The sequence below is a fragment of the Podarcis vaucheri genome (genome assembly GCF_965113315.1).
Source record: "Podarcis vaucheri genome assembly, chromosome: 15".
NCBI classification, from domain to species: domain Eukaryota; kingdom Metazoa; phylum Chordata; class Lepidosauria; order Squamata; family Lacertidae; genus Podarcis; species Podarcis vaucheri.
In genome coordinates, this window is record NC_138753.1 from 44552624 (window position 1) to 44578016 (window position 25393).

The 25393-nt window shown below is 44.6% G+C and overlaps 1 protein-coding gene across 5 annotated transcripts in view; it reads left to right on the forward strand.

Moving 5' to 3' along the window:
* BIN3 (bridging integrator 3) overlaps positions 1 to 25393 on the forward strand; it is a 147682-nt gene that overhangs the window by 97236 nt on the left and 25053 nt on the right. For 4 of the 5 annotated variants that reach the window (XM_082200663.1, XM_082200666.1, XM_082200665.1 and 1 more), the window contains 2 exons: positions 5757 to 5893; positions 6433 to 6473. In XM_082200663.1, the coding sequence (XP_082056789.1) occupies positions 5757 to 5893; positions 6433 to 6473 (178 nt within the window). Of the gene's footprint in view, positions 1 to 5721; positions 5894 to 6432; positions 6474 to 25393 lie in introns of all 5 variants that reach the window. The other variant, XM_082200667.1, reaches the window with a different exon arrangement.

A 25393-nucleotide genomic window follows, 5' to 3' on the forward strand; every position in this document is an offset into this window, starting at 1 on the left:
CGTTTCCATTTCTACCCTCCACCCCAAGAATACAGAATTCATGTTAGCAAAGGTTAGAATTTGGGTTTCTTTTTGACCTTGAATGTGCTCAGCAATGCTAAGAATGGCAGCAAACCATATAACAGGAATGGGAAACTGTGGTCCACCAAATGTTGCTAGACATTTCTGACCATTGGCTGGGTGTGCATGGCTGATGGGAATTGGAGTCCAGCAGCAACAACAGGGCCCATACCTGGTTTAGACAAAGATGCCTCTAAGTGTGTAGAGCTTACTGTAAGGGGGAGATTACACTTGCTCCTCTTTACCTTACATTTGTACATCCCTTTAAAAGAAGGGACCTATATGTACACAGCTCAAAGTGTGAAGGCCTCATTACATGACTTTTCAGACTGCAGCTGCTTGTCTTCGGCCCTGTGTGCGCTGACCCTGTTCAGACGTTGTGGGGCAGGTGTGCTAGGCGTCCAGGGCAGTTACAGTCTCCATCTCTTATAGGCGCTACGTGGAGGATGGCTAAACGGTGGCCCTCCAGATGTTGCTGGACTGCAACTCCAATCATCACTGCTGATAGGGATGTTTGTAGGGGAACTCCTGCCCTGCACACTTAAAGCCATATCTGCACACCCACACACAGAAAGCACAAATGGTTCAGGCCATGAAGAAACAGCTCAAAACTTTTTTAGAAAGTCTCCCACTAGTCCATTGTTACAGTTGCCCAGTAAGATTTTCCTTGCAGAGAATTCCTCTCTCCTCCCTTTCAGTGGGTGTTTTATACGGATCACTTCAAACCCCAAAGGATCAGTAGGAGGATTCTCTCTCCCCCGCCCCACTCCCCCTTCAGCTGTGTGGCATCATCACAAATCAGCTCAGACTCTTGCCCAGATAGCAAGAGATGATTTTGCATTTTGAGGCATGTCATCCTGAATTATGGACTGACAGTGGCTATTTCTTTGTTTTGCTTGTCCTTCCTACTAGTGAGTGGAAACTGGGACAAATCCAAATCTGGCTGGATGCTGTTTGGCAAAACCTAATTACACCTTCCAACCCTCTGGAGCACTGCTTCCTCCACTCCCAGCAACTGTGAGAGCTGACTGTTTAGTTGGATTGAACAGTTTATACTTTCCCAGGTCCAGCATAAGTCTGGCAATGTGTTAGCTGTGCTATGTCCCATTCCTCTGTGCATCCAGTCCTTCCATTGCATTGATGGAAGGATGATTGTTCACTTGACCGGTACTGTCATGTTGGACTTGGTCAGCCTTGGGTCGGATATCCGGCTTCTGCTGCAAATAACTTGGTTACTCCAGCTGAATGTGTAGCAGCACTCCTGGCAAATACTTCACTAGCAGCAAGGGAACATCACAAGCATGGCTACAAAGTGATCAGTGACTTTGAGAAATATATTTTTGTTATCATCATTACCATCATTGTTTATTTAATTTGTATACTGCCCTATACCCACTGGCCTCAGGGCGGTTCACAGGACAAAATCACAACACAAAAAATAAATGCTATTTTGTGTCTGCATGTGGTCTCCAAAAACCCAGTGCCCTTACCCAAATTCCTTATATTTGCCAAATCAACAAGTGGCACTTGAAAGCATTTCTCTTTGTAATTCTTTCATTATTTCTCCCGTTTTAATTTGTCACCTTTCTTCTTTAGTTCTTAATTTCCTACTGCTTTTCTTAACTGTCTTTTTAAAATCTATTTATTAAATTTATATCAATCTCCCTCGGGATGTTGTGAACTCTCCTTCCTTGGAGGTTTTTAAGCAGAGATTGGATGGTCACCTGTCCTGGACGCTTCAGCTGGAATTCCTGCATTGCAGAGGGTTGCCCCTTGAGGTCCCTTCCAACTCTGTGATTCTTTGATATTATATCCTGCCCTCCCTCCACCCTCCTGGGTGTGGTTATAAAGAGTAGGAGATTCAACACACTTCTTACGTCTCCTTAGACATTTTCCTTCCATGAAAACCCAATTTTATTTTTACCTGCAGTGCTCCACCCAAACAAGTGCTGCAAATTGATATTTTTACCTAGATGATTATGCTATTTGTGTAGTTTTATTTTATTTTATTTCTAATAAGACTTTCATATTAAAGGGATCCCCAGGCAATGTACAGCAACCAATAGCATACAATATATCGAATCACTTTTCATTTAAAATGATAAAACAATCTAACTCCAAAATATGCTGTCAAATGGCAAACAAAAGAGGTCTTACCTCACCCCTCCCCAAATGCACGATGAAATGGAAATGATATCTTAATGAAAAGCACTTTGTAGGCCTTCTAAGTAAGTAATAGTGCTATGTTTTGCCATCCTGATTGGATACACAATTTATATTAGTTTCACTAATAGAGATACTAGTTATATATCTTTTATTGCATTTACTTCACTGAGCTCATCACTCGCTTCTTCCGTCTCATTTTACCCTTACAGCAACAGTGTAAGGTAGGAGAAGCTCAGAGGTCGTGACTGGGCCAAGGCCACTCACAAAGCTTCACAACTGTGGGGGGATTTGAACCTGGATCTTCCCAGTCCTAATCCACAGCCACAGCCCAGGAGTGACTGACCTGTGGCCCTTAAGATTCAGCTGGGCACCACCCTCATGCTAGCTTGAGGGAAAGGGTGATGGATTCCAACGACAGATGGAGGGCTGCAGGTTAGTCACTCCTGCTCTAACTGCTAAATGTGGCTGATGCAGAATGATAATTCTAGAAACATGATTGTTAGATTAGAATGAGGAGCAATTATAGTGATGTACAGTGGTACCTCAGGTTACAGACGCTTCAGGTTACATACGCTTCAGGTTACAGACTCTGCTAACCCAGAAATAGTGCTTCAGGTTAAGAACTTTGCTTCAGGATGAAAACAGAAATCGTGCTCCGGCGGCAGCGGGAAGCCCCATTAGCTAAAGTGGTGCTTCAGGTTAAGAACAGTTTCAGGTTAAGAACAGACCTCCGAAACGAATTAAGTACAGTGGTGCCTCGCAAGATGAAAATAATCCGTTCCGCGAGTCTCTTCGTCTAGCGGTTTTTTCGTCTTGCGAAGCAACCCTATTAGCGGATTAGCGCTTTTAGCGGATTAGCTGCTATTAAAGGCTTAGCGGCTAAAAGGCTATTAGTGGCTTAGTGGCTTAGAAAAAGGGGGGAAAGCGGAGGGAAATCGGAACACTCACAAGACGTTTTCGTCTTGTGAAGCAAGCCCATAGGGAAATTCGTCTTGCGAAGCAGCTCAAAAACGGAAAACCCTTTCGTCTAGCGGGTTTTCCGTCTTGCGAGGCATTCGTCTTGCGGGGCACCACTGTACTTAACCCGAGGTACCACTGTAGTCACATTGTCCTATTTCTATTAACAGGCATGGTCTTATCAGCTCTATTTTCTGTCACCAGTTGCCATCTTTATGTCAAGGGGAAGCATGCAGCCTGGTTTTACTTCCTGGAGATGTGCTGCTACCCACACTAGAAAAAAACTGGGTGTGGGTTTGCTAAGAGTACAAAAAACCTATTTAACATGTACTGTGTGGGGGCAGTGTGGCATTACACAACAAGGGAAATTGGGGCGGGGGGAGGGCATTTCCTGTGAAGGAGACTGAAGCAAGCCATAAACCACCAGTTGACATCTATGGAAGTCACTACAACTGGGATTTGAACCCAGGCTCAGGTAATGTAATGGATATGGGTGGTGCTGTGGTCTAAACCACTGAGCCTATTGGGCTTGCCGATCAGAAGGCTGGCAGTTCAAATCCCCATGACGGAGTAAGTTCCCATTGCTCTGTCTCAGCTCCTGCCAATCTAGAAGTTCAAAAGCACGCCAGAGCAAGTAGATAAATAGGTACCACTGTGGCGGGAAGGTAAACGGTGTTTCTGTGCGCTCTGGCTTCCGTCACGGTGTTCTGTTGCACCAGGAGCGTTTTAGTCATGCTGGCAACAGGATCCGGAAGGCTGTCTGCAGACAAACGCCGTCTCCCTTGGCCTGAAGTGCAATGAGCGCTGCACCCCGTAGTCAAATTGGATTGGATTTAACCATCCAGGGGTCCTTTACCTTTACCTTTTCCCAGGTAGATCTCATTGCTGCTTCTCTGTCAACTTCTGGAGGGAGGCATTCTCCTGCCCTCATTCTGGTACTTTCCCCACAGCTAGATCCACTTGAAATGTGCAATGCTATCCTAGCAGTTTAATCCTACATATATTTTATTGGAAATAAATCCTGCTTTGTTCATTGGCGCTTACTCCTAGGTAAGTGTGTGCAGGAACCTTTGCTCTACTTTCATTATCTTGTCACAGCTGCCACCAGATAATTTTTGTAAAACAACTGGGAAGCTGCAAACTCTTAATAGGCTGTGATTTGTTTCATTTTGAAAAAGCTGTAGTGAGACTCTGCAGCGCTTAACAGCCTAGAGAAAGAGGCAGGCCCTGCAGGGCGTCTGTTGCCTATCTGAAAGAGAGCCTTACTTGCGCAGTATTATAAATGCTGCGTTGAAATGGTATGGACTTGATGGCATATGAGCTATTATCTTGGCATTACACAAATTCATTAATAACTCTTCTTCCAAGCCATCCGCTAGTGTTCCTGGAAAGTTTCCCATTAGCATTTTAGGCACTCTGGAGTGTCTGCTCTTTGTGTTTCAGTTTATTCTGTAGAAACAAGATAATGAATGAGTTCCTGAAAAGCTGGATTATGAAGCACTTGACTCACTGCCGGAGAGTATTTGACAGTGCTGGCCTTGGAACAGTGAGGTCTGAGTTCAAATAACAGCTCTCAGGGTGGCTCTAGGCAAGTTGTGATGTCTAAGCCTTAGGAAAGTGGAAGTACTTACTAAGTGGTGGTTGTGAGAATGAATGAACACAGCAATTTGCAACAGGAAAAGGCTATAAAGTAAGAAGTTATGTAGTACAGTGCCTGAAGAAGCCTGGTACAGATCAAGAAGTCCTCGCTTCAGATTGTGTGTCTGTCCTGAGCTCAGCAGGTGGGGTTAGGCAAGCTCCCCCCCCCCCCCGTCTCAGGCCTACACCTCTGTTCTGAGCTTAATTATGTGGACCTGTCTTACAGGGCAGTTATAAGGATTACAGCAAGATAATGTATGTCAAGCGCTTTGAACCTTGTTGAGTGCATTGGCAGAAAGACAATATGTAAATGTAATAAATATAAGCATTATGCAAATACTGCTGTGTTGATTTTGATATGATAATCAGGTGTCAAATTTTGCCCACAGGCATTCTCAGCCTGGTTTTAAACACATTGCGGGAGGTTTCTTTTATAGATTGCCATTCCCACCAAAACATTCAAACGTGCCTCAAGTTGGAAGTACAACATGCAGAACAAAGCGACATCTTTTCCAGGGACTTGGCAGGGGTCAAATGTACTCAACAGTAGGTGTGCATGATGCAAACAGAATTAGGAACCAATCAAAGAGACAAGTGTTTACCTGTTAGACAACTTGGTAGACAACCTAGTTTTCTTCAGATGCTCTGGGCTACACCTTGAAGGGCAGGCAGCTTGGGGTTCTAAACTGCAACTTATTTCAGTTCCAGCCACCCTGCATCAGGGCTAGCCAACATGTACAGTGGTTCAGGTGATGGGAATCGTAGTCTAGAACACCAGGGTGGCCCTGGTTTGCTCACCCTTCCTCTATACAGCTAGCGCCTTTGAGAGGTCCTACCTGTTGATAGCAACATACTTCCTTGAGTTTCAACAATAATTGTGCAGCTCTTTATCATTAACAGACTTCTTGCTTTCCTGGGTTCTGTCTCAACTGTAGCAATGTCAAAGTCTGCTGTGAAAATCTCATCTGACTTACTGTCGAACCCACTCTGTGAGCAAGACCCCAAATTTCTTGAAATGGTGATGGCCCTGGACACAGCTATGAAGAGAATGGATTCCTTTAACCAAGAAAAGGTAAATCAGAGAGAGAGTGTGTGTCTCTATCTGGGGAGAGGAGAGAGTGAAAAATTATGTCCTTCAAGTCCGCCTGCACCTGTTGTGAAGTGTCCTTTTTGCTTGTCTGAAAATAGCCTGTCAAAATTTGCATATACTGAAAGTTTCTGGCTGTATATCAGAGGGTGTACAAGTCTGCATGATTGGGATCATGCTGCAAATTGCAGAATTTGGTATTTAGCCATGGATACAATTCTTAGGACTCTTGGGCTTGCAGGGTTTTGTTTTAATTATCATGGGAAGAAGTGGACTGTTCCAGTGAGAACTGAGCGTGTTCAGAATGTTGAGTGTCAGCTGGAAGTGGAGAGCAGAAGACATGGGGGTGGGGGAGTGGAAAGGGATCAACCTGGGGATGGGCCAGCAGGCCAGCAGAAACCCTGAAGAACAACAATCTTGTTTAGGAGGCGAGAATGCACTGTAACATTTCATTGCAGGTCCCACTTGTAATTCAGATTGTCTTTCACATCCATTATTGTTGTCCATGTCTCTTTTTCTGGCAGGTGAACCAAATACAAAAGACAGTCATAGAGCCCTTGAAAAAGTAAGTAACAGTATTTTGGTATGAGCAACAGTGTGTGCTTTTGCAATCCTTACAAGGGAACATGATTTAACAGGGGGGCGAGCAATACATCTATCCATCAGGGAACATAAGTGAAGCCCATGAAAGCTTGTGAAACTGTGTAAATCCCACTTTGTATTCAGGGGATGAGGATCCCAATTTCTAGCCTTCATAGAAGATTGAAAATGTGAAGGGAAAGCATTCTAAAACATTAGAAGCAAGTCTATAATGTCTATATAAAGAATCAGAACATTAGAAATGTGGTTAGATTTACGTAATATGCATGAGTTATATTAGTAGTAGAATTTGGCCAACAAATCACAGAATGTCTATCGTCCTGGTTCAGATTTGCATGAACAAGAATAAGCACAAGAAAGGCATTAGACATTTCTGCACTTCCGTAAAAAGGCTTCCCTACTGCTTCTTTCACTTTCAAAGAATCCTGGCTTCTTGTTCTGTATGAACTAAAGATTGGTTTAACTAACTAGAGTTTCCTGATCTCTGGTTTGTATGTATAAACAATCCAGGATTCTTCAAAGCCAATTGTAAATGCTAGCAAAGTCCTTCTGGCTGAGTGGGAGAAGGAGAGGGGAGCATGCCATCCTGAGGTTTCATTGGGCTAATTTTAGCTGAAGCATATAGCACCAAAGTATGGCTTGGTGTTAATGTGCAAACAGCCCACTCTCTTCGGGATTGTTCTGGTTGTTAACTTAGTGGATAGATGATCTTGTCTTTTGGTGAAGGAGTTGTATCTAAATCCTATACAAATATGAACTGCATGAACTTTAGATTCTATGAACAGTGTGGGTTCTGTCATCTTTATGCTGGAGGTAGCACCTCCCCTATCAAGGCTGATAAAATGTAAAGGTTTCGAAGCTCAGCCTCACCCAGCAATACATCTAACCCTGCAGGCGTACTTTTATCCTTGCAAGTCTGTAAGCATCTTTCAAATGTTTAAGTCTTATTAGCACTTACTAGGGCTATAAGCAAGCATTAGAGGCTCCTTAAATGAATTTAGGAAGAATTTCAGTTACTGCAACCAAATGACTTCAGAAGTCTTTAGATTCTCTCTTTGATTACAAGGAAATAGTGCAAGAGAGAATAAAATGACTTTAATAAGGTAGTGAGTGAGGTAAATTACTGAATAACAACCTTAGTTTACACCTGACATTTTTGTTGTCTCTAGTCTCAAGCAAGAGTCTTATGCTGTTAATATGGTTGCCCTGTGCTAGTATCAAGAGCAAAGCAATTGCGGAGTTTAGGTTCTGGGGAATCTCTGCTTGCTTGCTTTGCCTCTCTTTCCTCCTATTCTGTTTACACCAAGGAGGTCCAACCTCTCAGACCAAATAGGCCACAAAAGTCCTCTGACACAGAACCCGGGAGGGGGGCACACACGGAATTAAATTTTCATATTGCAAATTTAAGTGTTCGCAATATAGTTAATATTATTAATATACACGTTTCATGTATTTAATTAAATATATATATTTTAAATACACAATTATAGTTAACAATTAGTATTTGTTAACAATGCAGACATCAATGGGGTGTCTGAGCTGGAGAATTCTTCACGAGCTGATTGATGTCTGCCTTGAAGTTGGCTGTTCACTTGTGCAGGCAACTCTTGACTGAATTGTATGTTAAGTTGTTTTGAGTTTTGGACTTCATGAAGTTCATGTTTGAAAACACTTGTGCATTGTGTGTGTGTGTGTGTGTGTGTGTGTGTGTCTTCTTCCTCCTCCTCCTCCTCTTCTTCTTCTTCTTCTTCTTCCCAAAATTCCTTTCTCTTCCCCCACTAATTGGTACATCCCAAAGCTCAAACTTCTATGCCCTGCAAAAAAGAAAGCAAAGTCTTTCAGGCTGAAACAGACAAACACCCACCCTTCTTCTCCCTGGGAGGCTCTGGAGCCCTGGCTGCCTGGGGGTCTGGCCATGCTCCAAGCGGCTCCAAAAGCAGCCTGGTGGCCACACAGAGCTCCTGCAGCAGCAGCAGAAGGGAGGAGGAATAGCCACAGCAGCCTGCCTTTGGCTGCAGCACACACTCACTCACTGCCATCTCCATCAGCCTAGCTGTGCTGCCCTGGGTGAGGTAGAGCTGGAGAGCCACCAAAAACAGCCTCGAGGGCCGCCCATGGGCCCCATGTTGGACTACCCTGGTTGAAACTATGAAGAATGAGAAATGATTGCAAAATTCTTACCTACTGTAGCAGATTTCCATAAGGCACCCTGTCTATTTTTCATGGTCTCCAGCCATGTTCCTCTTCTGCTCTTACTGCCCTCACTTGTCTGTCTTTTCCTATTATTCCATCTCTTCCTCTTCCCACCCACCTAAAAAAGTATTGTAATTCTCAGTCAGCTTGGATATGGATATTGGATTCACATTGGAAGGTATAAAAACTGAACAGGCTTGTGAAGAGTACGCAACATACTATACTGTACTATACTGTAGACCTATCTCAAGGGTAGAATTTGAATCCTTCACATTGTGCTTTATGAATGAGGGGATTACTATGACATGTAGGCTAACGATGGGAGAGAATGGCTAAAGAAGGTAAGGGAAGATGGGAGTGCTTGACTGAAAGCAGGTCTGGACAAGAAAGGTTCCTGCTTGTAGGATGTGCAAGGCTGGTGCTGACCTCTGATCAAAGAAGCATTTGTATATGACTTCCAGCTGATCAGGAAGGCAGGCTGGGAGCCCGTGAGGGGCCACAATATAGCAAAAGGGAAAGTTCTATAACTTCTTGGGATCTTTTGAATTGGTTAGGAAATTTGACTTTCCTTTCTGTACAGTCATTGGTTAAGAAAAAATAAATAAATGCCCAGTGAAAATTGTATTACAACACACTGCATATTCAGGAAATACATTCCCAACTTTATTCTATTTAAATCCAGTTCAGCACACAGCTGTCCCCCTCCCGCACCATTGCTTCATGTACACATAGTAAAATCTGCACTAGGTAACCAGTGAGATGTAAAGGTATAAAGCTAAGCTGGAAAAAAGAGAGAGCCTGGAAAGGGGTTGTAGGGCGGAGGTAGTGGGTGGGGAAGGGGTTAAGTGCATAAACATTTTGACAACCAAATGTCTCCTGCAAATACTCACCACCACATGAGCAAACCTACTTGACAAAACCAAACCAGTAAATATTACTTGGCAAAGACAGATTTGGGAATACAAATTGGCTTGTGTAACATGTAGCGCCTGCCTTAGAAGATCATCCTCATGCCATTCAATTTCACAAAAACTAGGCAAGGTAGGTTGCATGTTTTTCCTCATTTTATTCTCATTGGTAATTAAGGCTGTTAATCCAAAGTGGGTTCTTAACTTATCTGAGAACTAGATGCAAACACAATTTGGTCTCAGACTAACACTTCAGCCCGTGGGCTCCAGAAAACTCCCATCTCTGAAACAGTTCTGGAAGCCAAACTCATTTCCGATCCCCTCACTTTTGCCCTTTTATAGTTTGGCAAGTTGAGTGCAGTTACAACCTGCATTTTAAAGCCACCCCCCTTCACATTCCACTTTAGGGTTAATCTGTATCATTTCTCTTCCTCTGCTTCCTGTATGTGAAATGCGAAGCCAAGGGGGAGCCAATGAGAGTAAATGCATATGTGATGCTACAACATTTTTTAAAGAGCCCCAGGACCCATCTGAACATTAATGAGAGGCAACCATAGGCATTCAGGCTTGTGCTCTCCCCTCTTTCTGATTTTGGAATGCTCTGATAATGTTTCTAGATTAATGAAAACTGTCTTGGGATTCTTTCACTTGTTTCCTGTTAGGTATTGCTTTCCCAAAGGAGATCATCCTCCCTAGCCTCTCCCAGACTTGCCTTGACCTAGAAATGGGCTTTGATTCTAACAGCTGCACTTCATTACTCCCTTCAGTGGTGGTCCTTACAATTTATTAGCTAAAGACATAGATAAATTCAATCCACGCAATTATCATTAGCGGCAATATATTACAATCTGAGTCATGTGCAGCATAAAACACCTTATTCTCTAGTGCAGCCGTACGAAGCTCCAGGAGGTGTTTGGCGCCTCTGATGAGACTAATCGCTTCTCTTCAAAAGCAGTAACTGACTCAAGGGAGCAGGCACATCTTCCCGAGGTTACTAGGATCAGAAGTTGTATTTCTTTGTTTTTCCTAGATAATACAGTCCCCTGGTGTGGAATTACTGAGGGTTAATTTCAGTTCATTTAAAATTTTAAGTGAGAATGTTGTGTTCTTCACTGTGTGGGTTGAGCAGAGTGGAAGGCTGGGAAATTCACCCCAGATCCAATTCAGTCAAAAGGCAGCTATCTTCTGGCTCATACAGCATCTTCCCAGCTCCTCCCTTGCCCCAGGATGGGATTGGTCAAGTGTACAGGGCCCTAGCTATGGTGGATGACACGTTTTGTGCTTTGAATAATGCAAGAAGCTCGGATGTTTGCATTCTGCACCTAATTCACACAGTAGCCTCCTTCAGGTGATCTAAAAGTGAGCTCCCTCAATACATGAGTGGGAGCCATGAGGGTGAGTGCAGGAGTTCATCTCTTTGTGTTACTCTCCATAAAGGGGAATATATGAAATGAGGAGCCCTCTTTGCTCCCCTCTGCACTTTAGAGCTCTGCCTCCCCACCTTGCGGGTTGAACAAACTCCCTTTTAGAATCACAGAATGATAGCGCTGGAAGGGGCCACAAGGGTCATCTAGCAATGCAGAGTATCTTTTGCCAACGTGCGGCTCGAATCCACGACCCAGAGATTAAGAGTCTCATGCTATACCAACTGAGCTGTCTTTCACACAAAAGTGCCTGAAGAGAACTGATGTCTTTCAAACCAATAAGACTTGGTTCTGATCTCAGTGTGCTGAGTCTCATTAAGCCACCTGAACACCACTAGTACTAAATAAACAACTGTTTTCTTCCAGCTCCAAGGTTTAAGTTCCTACCAAGTCTTGTGCTGCTGCTCAAGACTCTTGCTTCCTGCAAAGCTTTTCGTTATCCTGATTAAAATGTCAGTAGAAAGGTCCATATAAGAAAAGACCCTTGGAGAAAAAAAAAACACAGCAACATTGTAGATCCTGATGCCTGTGAATGGACTAGGCAAACTGTGTAGACCATCATGGCTTAAAACTAATTCAGAGCTTGGCCCTTAGCTGTCACACCAAGACATGCTCAAGGCAACTTACATGGTTTCCTAGTGTGCTTTGCCAGCTGCTTGGAGTGGTCGTCCCCAAAGGCACCAAGAGGAGCTGCTTCCAGGCTGCAGAGCGCCTGAGACACTGCAGAGACCGCGAGGATCCTGGAGAACTCCCTCCCACAGCAGCGGGTGGTGTGATATATTGACTCTCCTGGCACAAAGGCAGAGGAGGGGAAGGGTCCAAATTAACTAACTGCTCAGCACAGTTGGCAGTTCTCCCCTGAAGATTCAGAGTTGCACTGGCACGTGTGGGCAGGATTTATACTAGGTCCAAGGCTGGATTGACGATCCCAGGCCTGAGGTAGCAGACAAAAATGGAATGCTTAAAATGGGAAGCTATGCTGCTGTTAATGTGACCTTTGTGAAGACCACAACAAGTATAGAGGAGATGCTTCCAAACCAGGTGAGGGTGTTGTGACAGACCCAAGCCAGGAATCCTCAGAAGCAAGAATAAAGGGATGCAGAGGTTGTATGCAGAGTCTGAGGTTCATTAGAAAGAACTGGTGTGTTGCCTCTCTTCCCACTTCTTTCTGCTGCTTTTTCTGTGAAAAGGAAGCTCCCCCTGCTCCTCAGCAGTTTGAATCAGCATGTTGCATAAGCTAAGTTACCGTATTTTTCGCCCTATAGGACGCACTTTTTCCCCTCCAAAAATGAAGGGGGAATCTGGGTGCGTCCTATGGGGCGAATGCAGGCTTTCGCTGAAGCTTGGAGAGCGAGAGGGGTCGGTGCGCACCGACCCCTCTCACTCTCCAAGCTTCAGGAACACCTCCGCAGCCTAGGCTCCGGATAGCAGCCTGCTTCCCGAAGCGCTGGGCGCGCTGAAAGCAGAGCGCCCGGCGCTTCGGGAACACATCCGCAGCCTAGGCAGCCCTGCGGGACCTCTAGCAGCCTGCCGCCCGGCGCGAGGGGCACCCTGAAGCAGAGCACCCCTCGCACCAGACAGACATCTGCAGCGTGGGGAGCCCTGCAGGAGTTCCCCGCAGGGCTCCCCATGCTGCGGATAACAGCCTGCCGCCTGGCAGGGGGGGCGCCCTGAAGCAGAGCGCCCCTCGCGCCAGGCAGACATCGGCCAGCCCCACAAGCTCGGGGGACAGCAGGGAGGCGCAGCGCTGCCATCCCGCTGTTCCTCGACCTGGTTCGGTTTCTACAACCTGCTTTTGGGGGAGAAATAAAGGGGGGGAATTTCCTTTATTTCCCCCCAAAAAAACTAGGTGCGTCCTATGGGACGGAGCGTCCTATGGGATGAAAAATACAGTATATCTCCTCAAGAGTGAGTTTCCTATACAGCTGGAAACCAGTGGTGTGTGGCAGTCTGGAGGCTTGCCACTTGAGTGACCAGCTTTATCCAACCCCTGCTTTTCCAGGCTAGAAAGTTCCAGTAACCTACATTACTAGTAGCAGTGCCTAACCCCCCCCCCTCTGTAACCCATAAATCCCATCCATTAATCACATAGTCCTGGTCTGTGAATCTTTCTCGGACAGTGAAAGCAGATAACCCAGCCTTTCGGCTCCCTGGGGGGAACTGGGGACCGGAAACAACAAAATCCGCTTTCATGTCCTTACTGGACTCTAATGAGGATTTCATACACAAAGCTAGCCACATGGCCTTCCTTCCCTCCACCCCCAGTTGTGCACCCTCCCTCATCTGGGGACTCTTAGTCTTAATCCCTTGTTCCCACTGGTTTGAACTGTCATCTTATTTTCTGTTGCTTTTTGCTGTAGTCGGAAAGGATGGTTTTAATTTCCCCTTCCTGGTGGGTGGACAGGCCTGCGACGGACGTGTGGGCACCGATTATGGAATGACAGGCATTCCTGAACCCAGCCCAAGTGCTTTGGCTAGCTCTGTACCAGTCTCAATCACACCCTTTCCTGCCTCCCATGTTTATAAAGTTTTCCCTCCCCATTGCCTTTTCTGGCTTAGTTACTATTTTTTGTGTCCTTTTAATTACCACCCTTTCCTCTTCTCTCCCCAAGTCCTGTTTTTCTACTCCTTTTCCCTTGTCCTGCTCTTCAGTTCTCTTTAGCTGTCCTTCAAGAGGCAGGCTTCACTTATTCTCTGGCAGCAGATTTTCTGCTCAGGCTTATTATACCGTCCAATATATATTTGCATTATCGGCCCATTAAAAAACACAAACCCAATTGGGAATATTTGGTGAGGAAACAGCATTACAGAAGATAAGAGTCTTTTGGGGGCAGTGGGAACAACAGAAAAATAGCCAGTTAAAAGTGGAAAGAGTTGTATGGTTGTGCATGATTATGGGTGATCTGATAGATGTTTCTGCTTTGAAAAGGTGATTATCACATTAAGAATGTGTTATTTTATTTATGTATTGTTCAGAAATGATAAATTTTCATCCGTAACAGAAAATATGGTACATTGGCCATACCAATAAAACTTTATATCTCTTTATCTACAAGCTTCCTCAAAACCTTCCCAGCCAGATTTCATTCTTTGCTTTTTGACCAGGAGTCACTGCTGAAAGGTTTCTTGAGCCTTTAGTGGAGTAGCTTTGAATTCACATGATTGTAATGGGAAACGGCATCTGGTGTGTTGTCCCCAGACTAAAAGCTGCACAACAGCAGAAGCCATGTTCCATATTCATCAGGGATGCCCAACATCTGGTCGATCCCTGAGAGGTTCTGGTCGATCGCAGTTGATCACTGGCTCCTTTTACTTTGCGGTGGCATAATAGCATCCGGCCCTGTCCTCCATTTTTGCAAGATCGCTGAAAAGGAAGACAGAGGCTGTGTGGCAGATTGTTTCCTTAGCGATCGGTTGGTGAGTGACTTCCCCCTTTCCTCAGTTCTGAAATTTCCCTCTCCACAATGTGACATTATTCCCTAAAAAAGCTGAACTACTTATAACTCTTATAACTGAACCCCTCCCCCCAGCGGGACTTTCCTCCCTAAAAAAAGCTCAACAACTTCGATCTGAAACCCCCTCCCCCCAAAAAAGGGGTAGATCACTGCCAGTTTTTTATTCTGTGAGCGGATTGCAGTCTGTTGGGAGTTGGACGTCCCTGATATACATGATGCACAGCTTGACAGCAAAGTCTCAAACCTGCCACACACAGCTTGGAAGAATGGTTGGGAAGGGAGGGTATTCTCAAGGAGGGATTTGAGTAAAGTGGGGAGGCTGCTAGGAGTATGCTAAGATAATGATAGTACTTACTAATGATGGTACTTAACATTGACTCAGCCCCTTGTGTTTTGAAAGCATCAAGAGATGGTTAGGCACTTTAGATTGCCCACTTGTGCTTTAGCTGTTCTGATTCCCATTTTTAAAGAAGAGGGAACACATTGCCAGATGTCATTCAGCTAGTCTGGCTAGCAGCGATTCCAAACTTTTCTTTTCCTTTCCTTTTTTATTTGCTGTATACTTTGATATGATGCTCGAGGCAGATTCCAGCACATCCCAGTAACACATGCACATAAATGCATACACATACCCAGCCATATAAATATGAAATTGTTGTATTGAAACCATTGAGCCAGCAAGTCTAGTATTGTCTGTAGTGACTGGTAACATCCTTCTGGGGTCTCAGGTCTTTCCCAGTCGGGCCACCTGACATCCATTGTAGAGACGCCAAGGATTAAACCTACTATGTGCAAAGCCCCTTCTCAGTAAGAAGCAAAAGCTGAGCCACACTAGGCAAGAAAGGCTTTGCTTTATCCTCAGACCTTGCTTGCTATGAGAGCGTGGATCTTCTGCCTTTTTAGAACATCACCCACATAGCAGAAGGAATTGAGACCAGCCTGTTTGTTCTAGGAGAGTAGATCTCTCATGGTATAGGACAGCAAAAAGAACTTTGCATCCTGTTCCAGGAAACCCAAGTCTTGCTATGTTGTTGTGGTATCCATTCCAAACTTGGGGCAGGCCGACTTGAAAGCTTGCATGGTGAAGTGGTTGTCAGCATGCTGCTCTTGGATTCTCAGCAGGTACTTCTGAAATATGGTTTGTGGTCACTGGGCTGGGAAGGGTGGATTTATTGCTGGTTTTGTTTCTATAAATGTAAAGGACTTCATGTTTTCTTAAAATAAAGTTGTATAAAAAAAGATTGTGGTAGTACAGCAAACTTAGGATTTGGGAACATGATAGAGAATTTAACACATGCAGATTCAAACTTAACAAAAAGTGCTGATCCCTGAAATGGGTGGTTTGAGCTATACTCCAGAGTTGGCAGTCAGAAGAGGCAAACTTAAATACAGTCAATGGAAGTGATTGAATATCTTTCAGTTTTATCACCTGGATTCTACGTATGTCGAGCGCCTTGAAACAAAGTCAGGAGCTTCTTAGGGTGGATTTGGCTGCTGTCTTCAGGTGTCTGAGTGTTCACTTATGAGCATGTCCACGTGCAGGATGCAGCCTTGTAAGCAGTCAGGGTCTGGATGGGAGACCACCTGGAAGCCCCCTTGTAAGCTGCCTTGAGTTCCATGAAGAAAGGTGGGATGTAAAAGTAACAACCTAATAATGTGTCAGTGAACTACAAGTACTTCTTGGTGATATGTTTTTATATTCTAGGAGTACTGTAAACTTCAGTCAGATTAATCAACCAAATCTTAGGTTGATTATTCAGTGGGATTTAATTTAAACAGGTGAAGTCAGCTTTTAACTGGAGAGGTTAAGCGTTAAGAACAAGTGCTTAAAAAAAGACCATGTGGTTCTGGTATTTAAGGTAATGGGGGTGTTAAAGATTAGCTTTCCTTCCAACAATGCATGGTAGGTTTTATTTATTAAATTGTACATTACCTTGGCCTTCCATCATTATCTCCAAAAAGGCTTTCATTTTGAGGCTTTGGCAGTATGCAGATGATGATAATAATAATAATAATAATAATAATAATAATAATAATAATAATAATAATAATAATTTATTTATTTGTACCCCACCCATATGGGTGGGTTTCCCCAGCAACTTTGGGCAGCTTTCAACAGAGTTTAAAAATACATTAAAACATCAATCATTAAAAACTTCCCTAAACAGGGCTGCCTTCAGATGTCTTCTAAACATCAGGTAGTTGTTTATCTCTTTGACATCTGATGGGAGGGTGTTCCACAGGGTGGGTGCCACTACCAAGAAGGCCCTCTGCCTGGTTCCCTGTAACTTGGCTTCTTGCAGAAAGGGAACCGCCAGAAGGCCCACGGCGCTGGGCCGATACATTTCAATTGCATCAGTCAGTTAAAAGCAGTCAGTTAATGAACTAAAAGATTAGTGACTGTGGTTATTAGTGTGCAGAAAAGCAGTTCTCAGTTTGCTAATGGTGGGTGTTGTAGCTGTTATTGGATTACAGCAACCGTAAGCCAGAGGTCGGCAACCTAAGGCCCATGAGGGTCGCTTAACTGGCCCATAAGCCACACCTGAACCGAGCCGCCCACTCGGTGAGTTCCCGTGCGCTGTGCTAAACTGGCACAGCACGGCGCGGGGACTCACTTCTGCGGCTCCAGAAATTGCTTCTGCACATGCCCAGATGCCAGAAATCGCTCCTGCGCAGAAGCGATTTCCAGTGCCGCGGACATGTGCAGATGCGTTTTCCTGCGTTGCGTTGCACTGCACCAGTCCAGCCCATGCCCGGTAAACCTTGCCAACCCCTGCCACAGGCCATGATGGCTGGGGCTGATGCGAGTTGTAGTCCAACAACAGCTGGAGCCTCCCTCTGCCATAGGCTAAGCAAACATCGGAATTCAGCCTTTCTTGCAATGTTTGTGATTCTCTTCTTTTAGTAAGAGCTGTATGACTGTGGAAGGGACTCCTTCGACAGTTGGTGGACTCTCCTTCCTTGGAAGTTTTGAGCAAAGGTTGGGCGGCCATCTCTCAGGGATACTTGAGCTGAGATTCCTGCATTGCAGGGGCTGGACTAGATGACCCTCAGGGTCCCCCCAAACTCTACTCTTCTTTGATTCTATCATTCTAACTTCTGGGAGGGCTGCAGCATTCGGTTTAAATTGGCTAAAAAGCATTCTGGCTACAAAAGCATTCTGATACATAGGACATAAGGTTTTTTTATTTTTAATTCAAAACAAGTAGTTCTAAAAACTGAAGGTAGCAAGTGCAGTCTTAGGAGAGGGAAACATTTCGTCACACACACAAAATTGCCGCTTCTAAAGTGAGGCCTACTATGACCCATTGTCTTAAAACATAGTGGTGTTATTGCCTCCCTTGTATGTAAACTTAATTGACTGAGTCTGTAGTCCTAACCCCATTTACCTGGGAATAAGCCCCTTTGAATTCAGTAGAACTTACTTCTGAGTAGACATGGTTCAGACTGTGCTGTCAGATTATTTAGTCAGGTGGTGGCCCTAACTGCAGGGATGTACCCAACTTTTATCTCTTCTGCCTGCCGTGGGACATGCTGCAGTGTGCTGAGTCCTTGTCTGCGCATAGCAGCCTCCATCTCCTGTTAGCACAGCCTGGGTGGTAATGGGTCTGTTGCAGTCACTGTGTCACAGCTGGAGAAAGAAAGAGTGAGTTTCCATTTTCAAGGAACAGACGTGTCAGGCAGGTTGACTAGTTAATGAACACAGCAGCGGTGGGAATCCTGATGCTGCTTTTATCTTTTCAGGGCACTGTCTTTCAGTCCTCATCCTTTAATTATGGGAAGCTGATGGGAGACTGCGAATGCAAAAAGAAGTGGCAATATTATTTATAATTCAGTGATTAATTTAATATGGCATTTTGGGGCATTGATTATTGGGCATAGCAAGTCGCGGTCGCGTGGAATTTGTGCTTTGTGACCGTTTGAAGTGGGGTTTTTTTCTTGGGAGGCTGGGCGGCACGAAGAGAGGGATTATTTTTATAATGACGAGGATGACATTGGGCCCTCATTATTAATTATTATTTACATCAGGCACTGATTATGATTTATGGTTCACTGGGGCCCTGGTTAATTTTCTTTGGCATTTTGTGGCATTGATTATGCAGTCGCGCTCGCGTGGAATTCCACGTGGAGTTAGTTGCCTGAAGCCCCTTTTTAGTTGCTTGAAGCCCCTTTTTAAACTTAAGCAGGTGAAAGTTTGATGAATTGCTGCCAAGGAGTGTGGTGGAGTCTCCTTCTTTGGAGGTCTTTAAGCAGAGGCTTGACAACCATATGTCAGGAGTGCTCTGATGGTGTTTCCTGCTTGGCAGGGGGTTGGACTCGATGGCCCTTGTGGTCTCTTCCACATATGTATGTGAGCAGGTCTTCTCCAACATGAACTATATTAAAAACAAGCACCGATCACGCCTCACAGATGACAGCTTGCAAGCCTGTGTGAAAATGAAGGTGACGTCTTACAGCCCTGATGTGCAGACACTGAGCACTGAGGTTCAGGAGCAAAAGTCCCATTAACCTGGTTACCTGGTTGTAAATTAAATATTTCAATTAGCTATTAATTTGTCCTTTTTTCTTGAGATTGACAGCTGACTGCACGATCCTGTATATATAGCATTAAGGCCAGAAACAATATATGTAGTGTTATATTTGTTTTAAATGTTGCAATGTTTTTGCGGCTCCCAGTTGTTGTTGTTTTTTCGGAAACGGGTCCAAGTGGCTCTTTTTGTCTTAAAGGTTGCAGACCCCTGCCATATACCTATCAGCCTTGCATTGTTGTCTTTGAATTGTGTCCTATCCTTTCAGCATTCAGCATTATCTTTTTTTGCTGCTGGTGGAGCAGAACCCCATTTGCCCTAATGGACCAACCACCTCTACTGTCATCCTCTTTTCCAGGATTATTTTTTTTTGGGGGGGGGGAGAAAGACAGGTAAACAAGGCACACTTCCATACTTTGGGGCAAGTCAAGATCTTTGTTACTTGGAGGTGCTCCAAGCAAGCACATTGATAGGTGTGCACTGCCAGTGAGGCACTCCACACTGAAAGCCCTGCAACGTCCTGAGGTGTACTCCCAGTGATTCTGAATGCCGCTAACTTGGATGTCATCTTTGTCTTTGCACATCCTTACTGTTGCAAAATCAGTGCACCCATTGTATCTTGGCTGAAGGTAGCTGTTCTTCAGGTGATCCCAGTAGCAGGGAAGCTGTGTAGCTCAGTGGGTAAGGGCAGCTTGTAGCTCACCCCTCCCAGTATGGTTCATGACCCATGCATTAGAAGTCCTTACCCAGTTGCTGAATATACAAACCTTGTACCATAGCTATTTTTAAAGCAATCTGTTGTGCCATGTCCCTTCATTAGTGCCTGGAAAAAACATCACTTTGTTAAATTGAGACTACTAGAATGTTGTAAGCAGGACAAACAGACAGACACATCAATTAGTTTTTAGAAATATATTTTAACTCAGATGGTAGCAGAATCTTTGTTTTTAAGTTAATGTCCATATTTTTGTGATCTATATAAGCTTTTTCAATTCCTCATTCCTAAGAAATTAATGATTTTACATACCATCGTTAATGTACATGGTCCTTAACAGAGTAACATGGTTCCTCCCTTCACTCAGACAGGTCCCTGGCCACAGAATATAATGTCTAAATTTCATTGGAGGCAAGGGAGAAGGAAGGTCAGCAGGAGAGAAATGTGAGCAAATGTTGATTATATGGTTTTTTTAAAACAATAAAAATACAAAATAAAGCCATGACTTTGGGACAATCACTATATTTCAGAATAACCTATTTCATAGGGTGGTTGTGCTGATAAAATGCAGAGGGGAAAACAAGGTATGCTGCCTTTTGCTCATAAGAATGTAAGAAGGCTTTGCTGGATCAGGCCCCTCTCGTCCAGACGCCTGGGGGAAGCCTGCAGGCAGGATTTGAACACAGGAGCAGCCTCTGGCCTCCTGTGGTTTCCAGCAAGCAATTTGCAGAAGCATGACTCTTTCCAGCTGTGGAGGCAGAACCGCCGTCAGGACTAGTAGGTCACTGGAGGAAAGGTAGGATGTGAATGTAGGAAATAACGGTGCTGATTAGATTATAAACTGCCCTGAGCATTTCTTTTAATTAAAATTTGTGGAGGGGGAATACTTGAGTTTCATTTTGGTTGAGGTGAAGACAGATGGTTGTATTGAAAGTAGCACTAAGTAGCTCCTTGCATGAGAGAAACAACTTCCACTTGTGCAACAGGACTCACACACACACACACCCCGCCCCCAAATCTGTTCTGGGGATTCCCCCAACCCTCTGCAGCAAATCTGGGGACAGGATGGGGGAGAAAAGGTAGAAGTCCCATTGTGCTAGTGGAAGTTGTTCTGCTTGCAGTTATTTAATTGAATGCCACTGTAGTGGGTTAAAGTCAAAGGAGTCACAAAGAATTAAATTCACAGGATCCAGTTACCTGGAGAATGGGTTCTTCCTTGCTGGAAATCTGTTACATACAGATACAGTGGTGCCTCGCAAGACGAAATTAATTCGTTCCGCAAGTCTCTTCGTCTTGCGGTTTTTTCGCCTTGCGATGCACGGTTTCCCATAGGAATGCATTGAAAATCAATTAATGCGTTCCTAGGGAAACCGCCTTCAGACCAGGTCCGGGGACAGTCTGTCCCCGGACCTCTTCTGAAGGCTGGGGGGGGGACAAGGGCTTTTCTTCCCACCCCCAGCATTTTAAAAAACCCTGGGACAGCGGAGGACTTCTCCGCTGTCCGGGGCGATTTAAAAGCCCCTGGGAGGGCAGGCAGGGGGGACAAAGACTTTCGCCCCCTGCCCGCCTTCAGAAGGTGTTCCCGCCCCCCCTCCCCACTTCGGAACAGCTTTCCGAAGTGGGGCGGCTGGGGCAGGTGTCCCCGCCCCCCCTTCGGAACAGCGTTTTAAAATGCTGGGGTTCGGCAGCGCTTCGCTCCCGACCCCCAGCATTTTAAAACCTTCCTGGGACACGGGGAGATTTTAAAATGCTGGGGGTCGGCAGCGAGCGCTTCGCTCCCGCCCGCCAGCATTTTAAGATCGCCCGGGGCAGGCGGGGGGGGGAGGCAGGCGGGGGGGAGCAAAGACTTTTGCCCCCCGCCGGCCTTCAGAAGAGGTCCTCTTCTGAAGGCCGGCTGTGGGCGAAAGTCTTTGCTCCCGACCGCCAGCATTTCCCTATGGGCTTTCGTCTTGCGATGCAAGCCCATAGGGAAATTCGTCTTGCGAAGCGCCTCCAAAACAGAAAACCCTTTCGTCTTGCGGGTTTTCCGTCTTGCGAGGCATTCGTCTTGCGGGGTACCACTGTACTCGATAACATTATTTCCATTGCATTTTCAATACCTCTCTGCGTGTGCATGTGCGTGAGCACAGCCGTGAACTCTATACAGAAATGCCTTTGGGCCTGCCCCTCATGAGGGGGACGTCAGGAAAGCTAAGCTGTGTTTTGCAACCATCTTGGCAAACCTGGTCTCTGGCCGAATGTGCTGGGAGCAGCCCAAGTTGCCCTCAAGGATAAGAGCTGTCTTCTCAGTCATTTAGAGCCTCAAGCAGTTTTTCTATTGTCGATTTTATCTGAGGGTTATAGAAGGTATAGAAGGTATAGTTAACTTTATCCCCTCATGAGGTGGTTTCCTTATGAGTATCTTCTTTCGGGGGAGGGGTCTGTATCATAAATCCATTACCAAACAGGTGGCAAAATATCTAAATGCTGTAATATTTCTTGGACCTTCTACAATTGCTAGTTACTAGGATCACTGTTCATTGGTTGTTCCTTTTGACCTCTGCCTTTTAAGAGTGAGATGTTTCCCTCCAAGCCCATTAAGACCATGATGTTGATCTAGAATTCTCTGTAGCCCACAGCAAGAGGCGCCCTTTTAGCTTTTGCCATATTTAAAGACCAAAACAAGCCCTGCTGCACCACCAATCATGGGGGGAAAGCCCCAAATCCCATAGCTGCAGCATCCCATAAATGCAGTTGTGGCCAGCTGCATGGAATAAAGATCCTATTTTGTGTACAGCATATGGAGTTGTTTTCTCTCATTGAGACAATATCATTTCACATCATTTGCTTTTAATGCAACCATAGAGCCAACACACATTTCGCTAATAAAATGAGGTGATGGCAGAAGCAAAGTGATGTATCTCCAAGTTCCTTGGGAGCTTTTGAACAATACTGGAGCCTGTCTTTGTAGGTTGAGAAACAGCCAGCTTCTGGATTCTAGCCGCTAAGCAGCACCGTGAGAGACTGCTATTGCTGGCTGCCCTGTTTGTGGACTTCCCAAAAGATATTATTGGCCACTGTCAGAAGCAGGATGCTGGATTAATTAGATTAATTAGGAGCAGGGCTGCTCTTACATTCCTAGATCAGAGGTAAGCACTGGCAGCCCCTGGGCTAAATCTTCATGTGCCCTTGCACACTTGCCAATTCAGAGGTGAAAGAGGACTTTAGAAGGACCATCTCTATGGGTGGATTCAATGGCAAACCCCTGTGGGGGCTGGGACATGGACCTACCGTCTTTGCCTTTCTGTCTTGGAACGGTATTCTGTGGTGGATCGCAGTGGTAGATGGTCTGCTCCGATTATTGTTTTCAATATATACAGTGATTGATCGCCTCATGCCTAGAAACAATTGCTGCAAGCCTTTGCATGAGCGTTACAATTTCAGACTGCAGGCGAGGGCTACTTGGCCTTACAAATAAATTGGATATAAATTCTCATACATGGTAATAGGCTTGTCCGTAGGAATGAATTCTCAGAATACAGAAAAGTGATATAACGGGGAAGAAGACTAGACTAGAACCCTTCTCACTAATATGTTAGTTTGCTGTGTGCATGGGATCTCTCTCACACACACACACAAATTATATATAATATGTAATTTGCATGGAGGAGTATTGAGCCTTGTGACCCCCACCTCCACCCCACCCCCCAGAATGTGAAGTGGTACCATCTGACATGACCTGCATTAATTAATAAAATTTCTTCTTGGGTGTAATTAAACACAAAGGACAGTCCTTGGAGATTATTATGTATGTCCAGCAGGACTCCCATCTTTCATGCTTTGAACATATGAATCTATAGCAACTATGGCACGGCAAGGATTGCATAGTTAGTCCTTTAAATCAAAACCACAATTATTCTGAGGCGCTTAAGTCCTTCCCAACAATGTAGAAATCTAAGTATAGAAGCAAATGTCAATAGCTCTTATGTTTTAAATAATACCACAGTACCTTTCCTGCTGTTATGTCTTTCGTACAGGCTATTACAGGTGAGTAGGTTTTATAGATTAGATTTGATGGCACAGCGGCATCTGAAATATCTAAGAGCACAACATGGTGTGCTTATTGGCATAAAGGCTTGAGGGGGAGGGAAGGGGAATCTACTGGGGCAACTCTTCCGTGTACAGAGTGCTTCTCACAACGTAGAGACCTAAGAGCCGTAATCATGGTGGTTTGGTTTTAAAGTTCTGTCTACAGAATTCTAACTGCATTTCCCAGGAGATTATGAATGCAGGGGGCAGATTTACTTCTATTTTAGCAGCTCTGTGTGTTCTGTGGGTTTTGGTGTTCATTAGACTGCTGAGGATTTGAGAGTGTTTGTGTTTATTATGTAGGCATTCTGCTTCGTGGCAGTAAAAGCTAAATGTTTGCACTGAAGTCAGACACCAACCCCAAGCTGAGTTGGACTGTTTTGGAAAGATTTGGGACTTATCTAAACTGAAGTCAAATCCCTCCAAATCACCCCAAACTGAACCAGGAGCCTCAGAAGCAATTTAGACATATTTTTTAAATATCTCTTTTAAGTTCCCCGCCCCCAAATCATATTTAAAGGCAACTAGCGCAAACACTCTTGCATCTATCCTTCATAAATTTGGCAGGTTTCTTGCACCTCTCTGATATGTGCGGTTATACAAATTGTCCACAAAAGTGGGAAGGATCAAATGAATCCTAAGCCACCTTGAAACTGTAAAAATTGCCCAGGAAAACCACTGCTGTTAGTTTCTGCATTTAGTCCTTTGAATCCAGTCCCTTTTGGTAAACTGCTTCCTATCTAGACTTGATTATTGCTGTTGTTGTTTATTTTAGAACATAGCCTTTTTAAGACATTACACTAAACTATGGTTAAGAATATTTAAATTGTGATTTAGTGTAATGATAAACCATGATTCGCAATCTGCTAGCAAACCAGGTTTGAAAATCATGACTTGACTAGTTCTGCCCCCTTGATTTATGCCAGCAATGAGTTGACATGATATTTGAAATGATGTAATATAAGAGTGGTACCTCGGGTTAAGTACTTAATTCGTTCCGGAGGTCCGTTCTTAACCTGAAACTGTTCTTAGCCTGAGGTACCACTTTAGCTCATGGGGCCTCCTGCTGCTGCCGCGCTGCCAGAGCACGATTTCTGTTCTCATCCTGAAGCAAAGTTCTTAACCCAAGGTACTATTTCTGGGTTAGCGGAGTCTGTAACCTGAAGTGTTTGTAACCCGAGGTACCACTGTAGTTGCTGTCATTCCTCTTTTTCCAGAGGGCCCCTGTGCTGTAGTATTGAACAGATGGAAATGAAAGCATCCAAGCAACTCTAAATCATTGTTAGCTAAACTTGAAAATGAAATCACCTAAGCACTTCTGAACCATTCAGGTGTTTCTGGATGAGGCAGGAGTTGATGATGTTTCAATTTATATACCACCCTTTGTCAAAAGATCCCAACATTAAGAACACATTCTACACATTGTGGCTCTTTTGCCAATCAGGATTGGGAATATTATGTCTGAACGGACCATATGATTATTGCAAACCATTGTTGGTAAGATACTTGAATTAAGTCATACCATGGAGTAAAATTTTTGTTTGAAGACATGAGAAATTTGACTGTATAATTGAAATAAATGTTGGGGCCCTC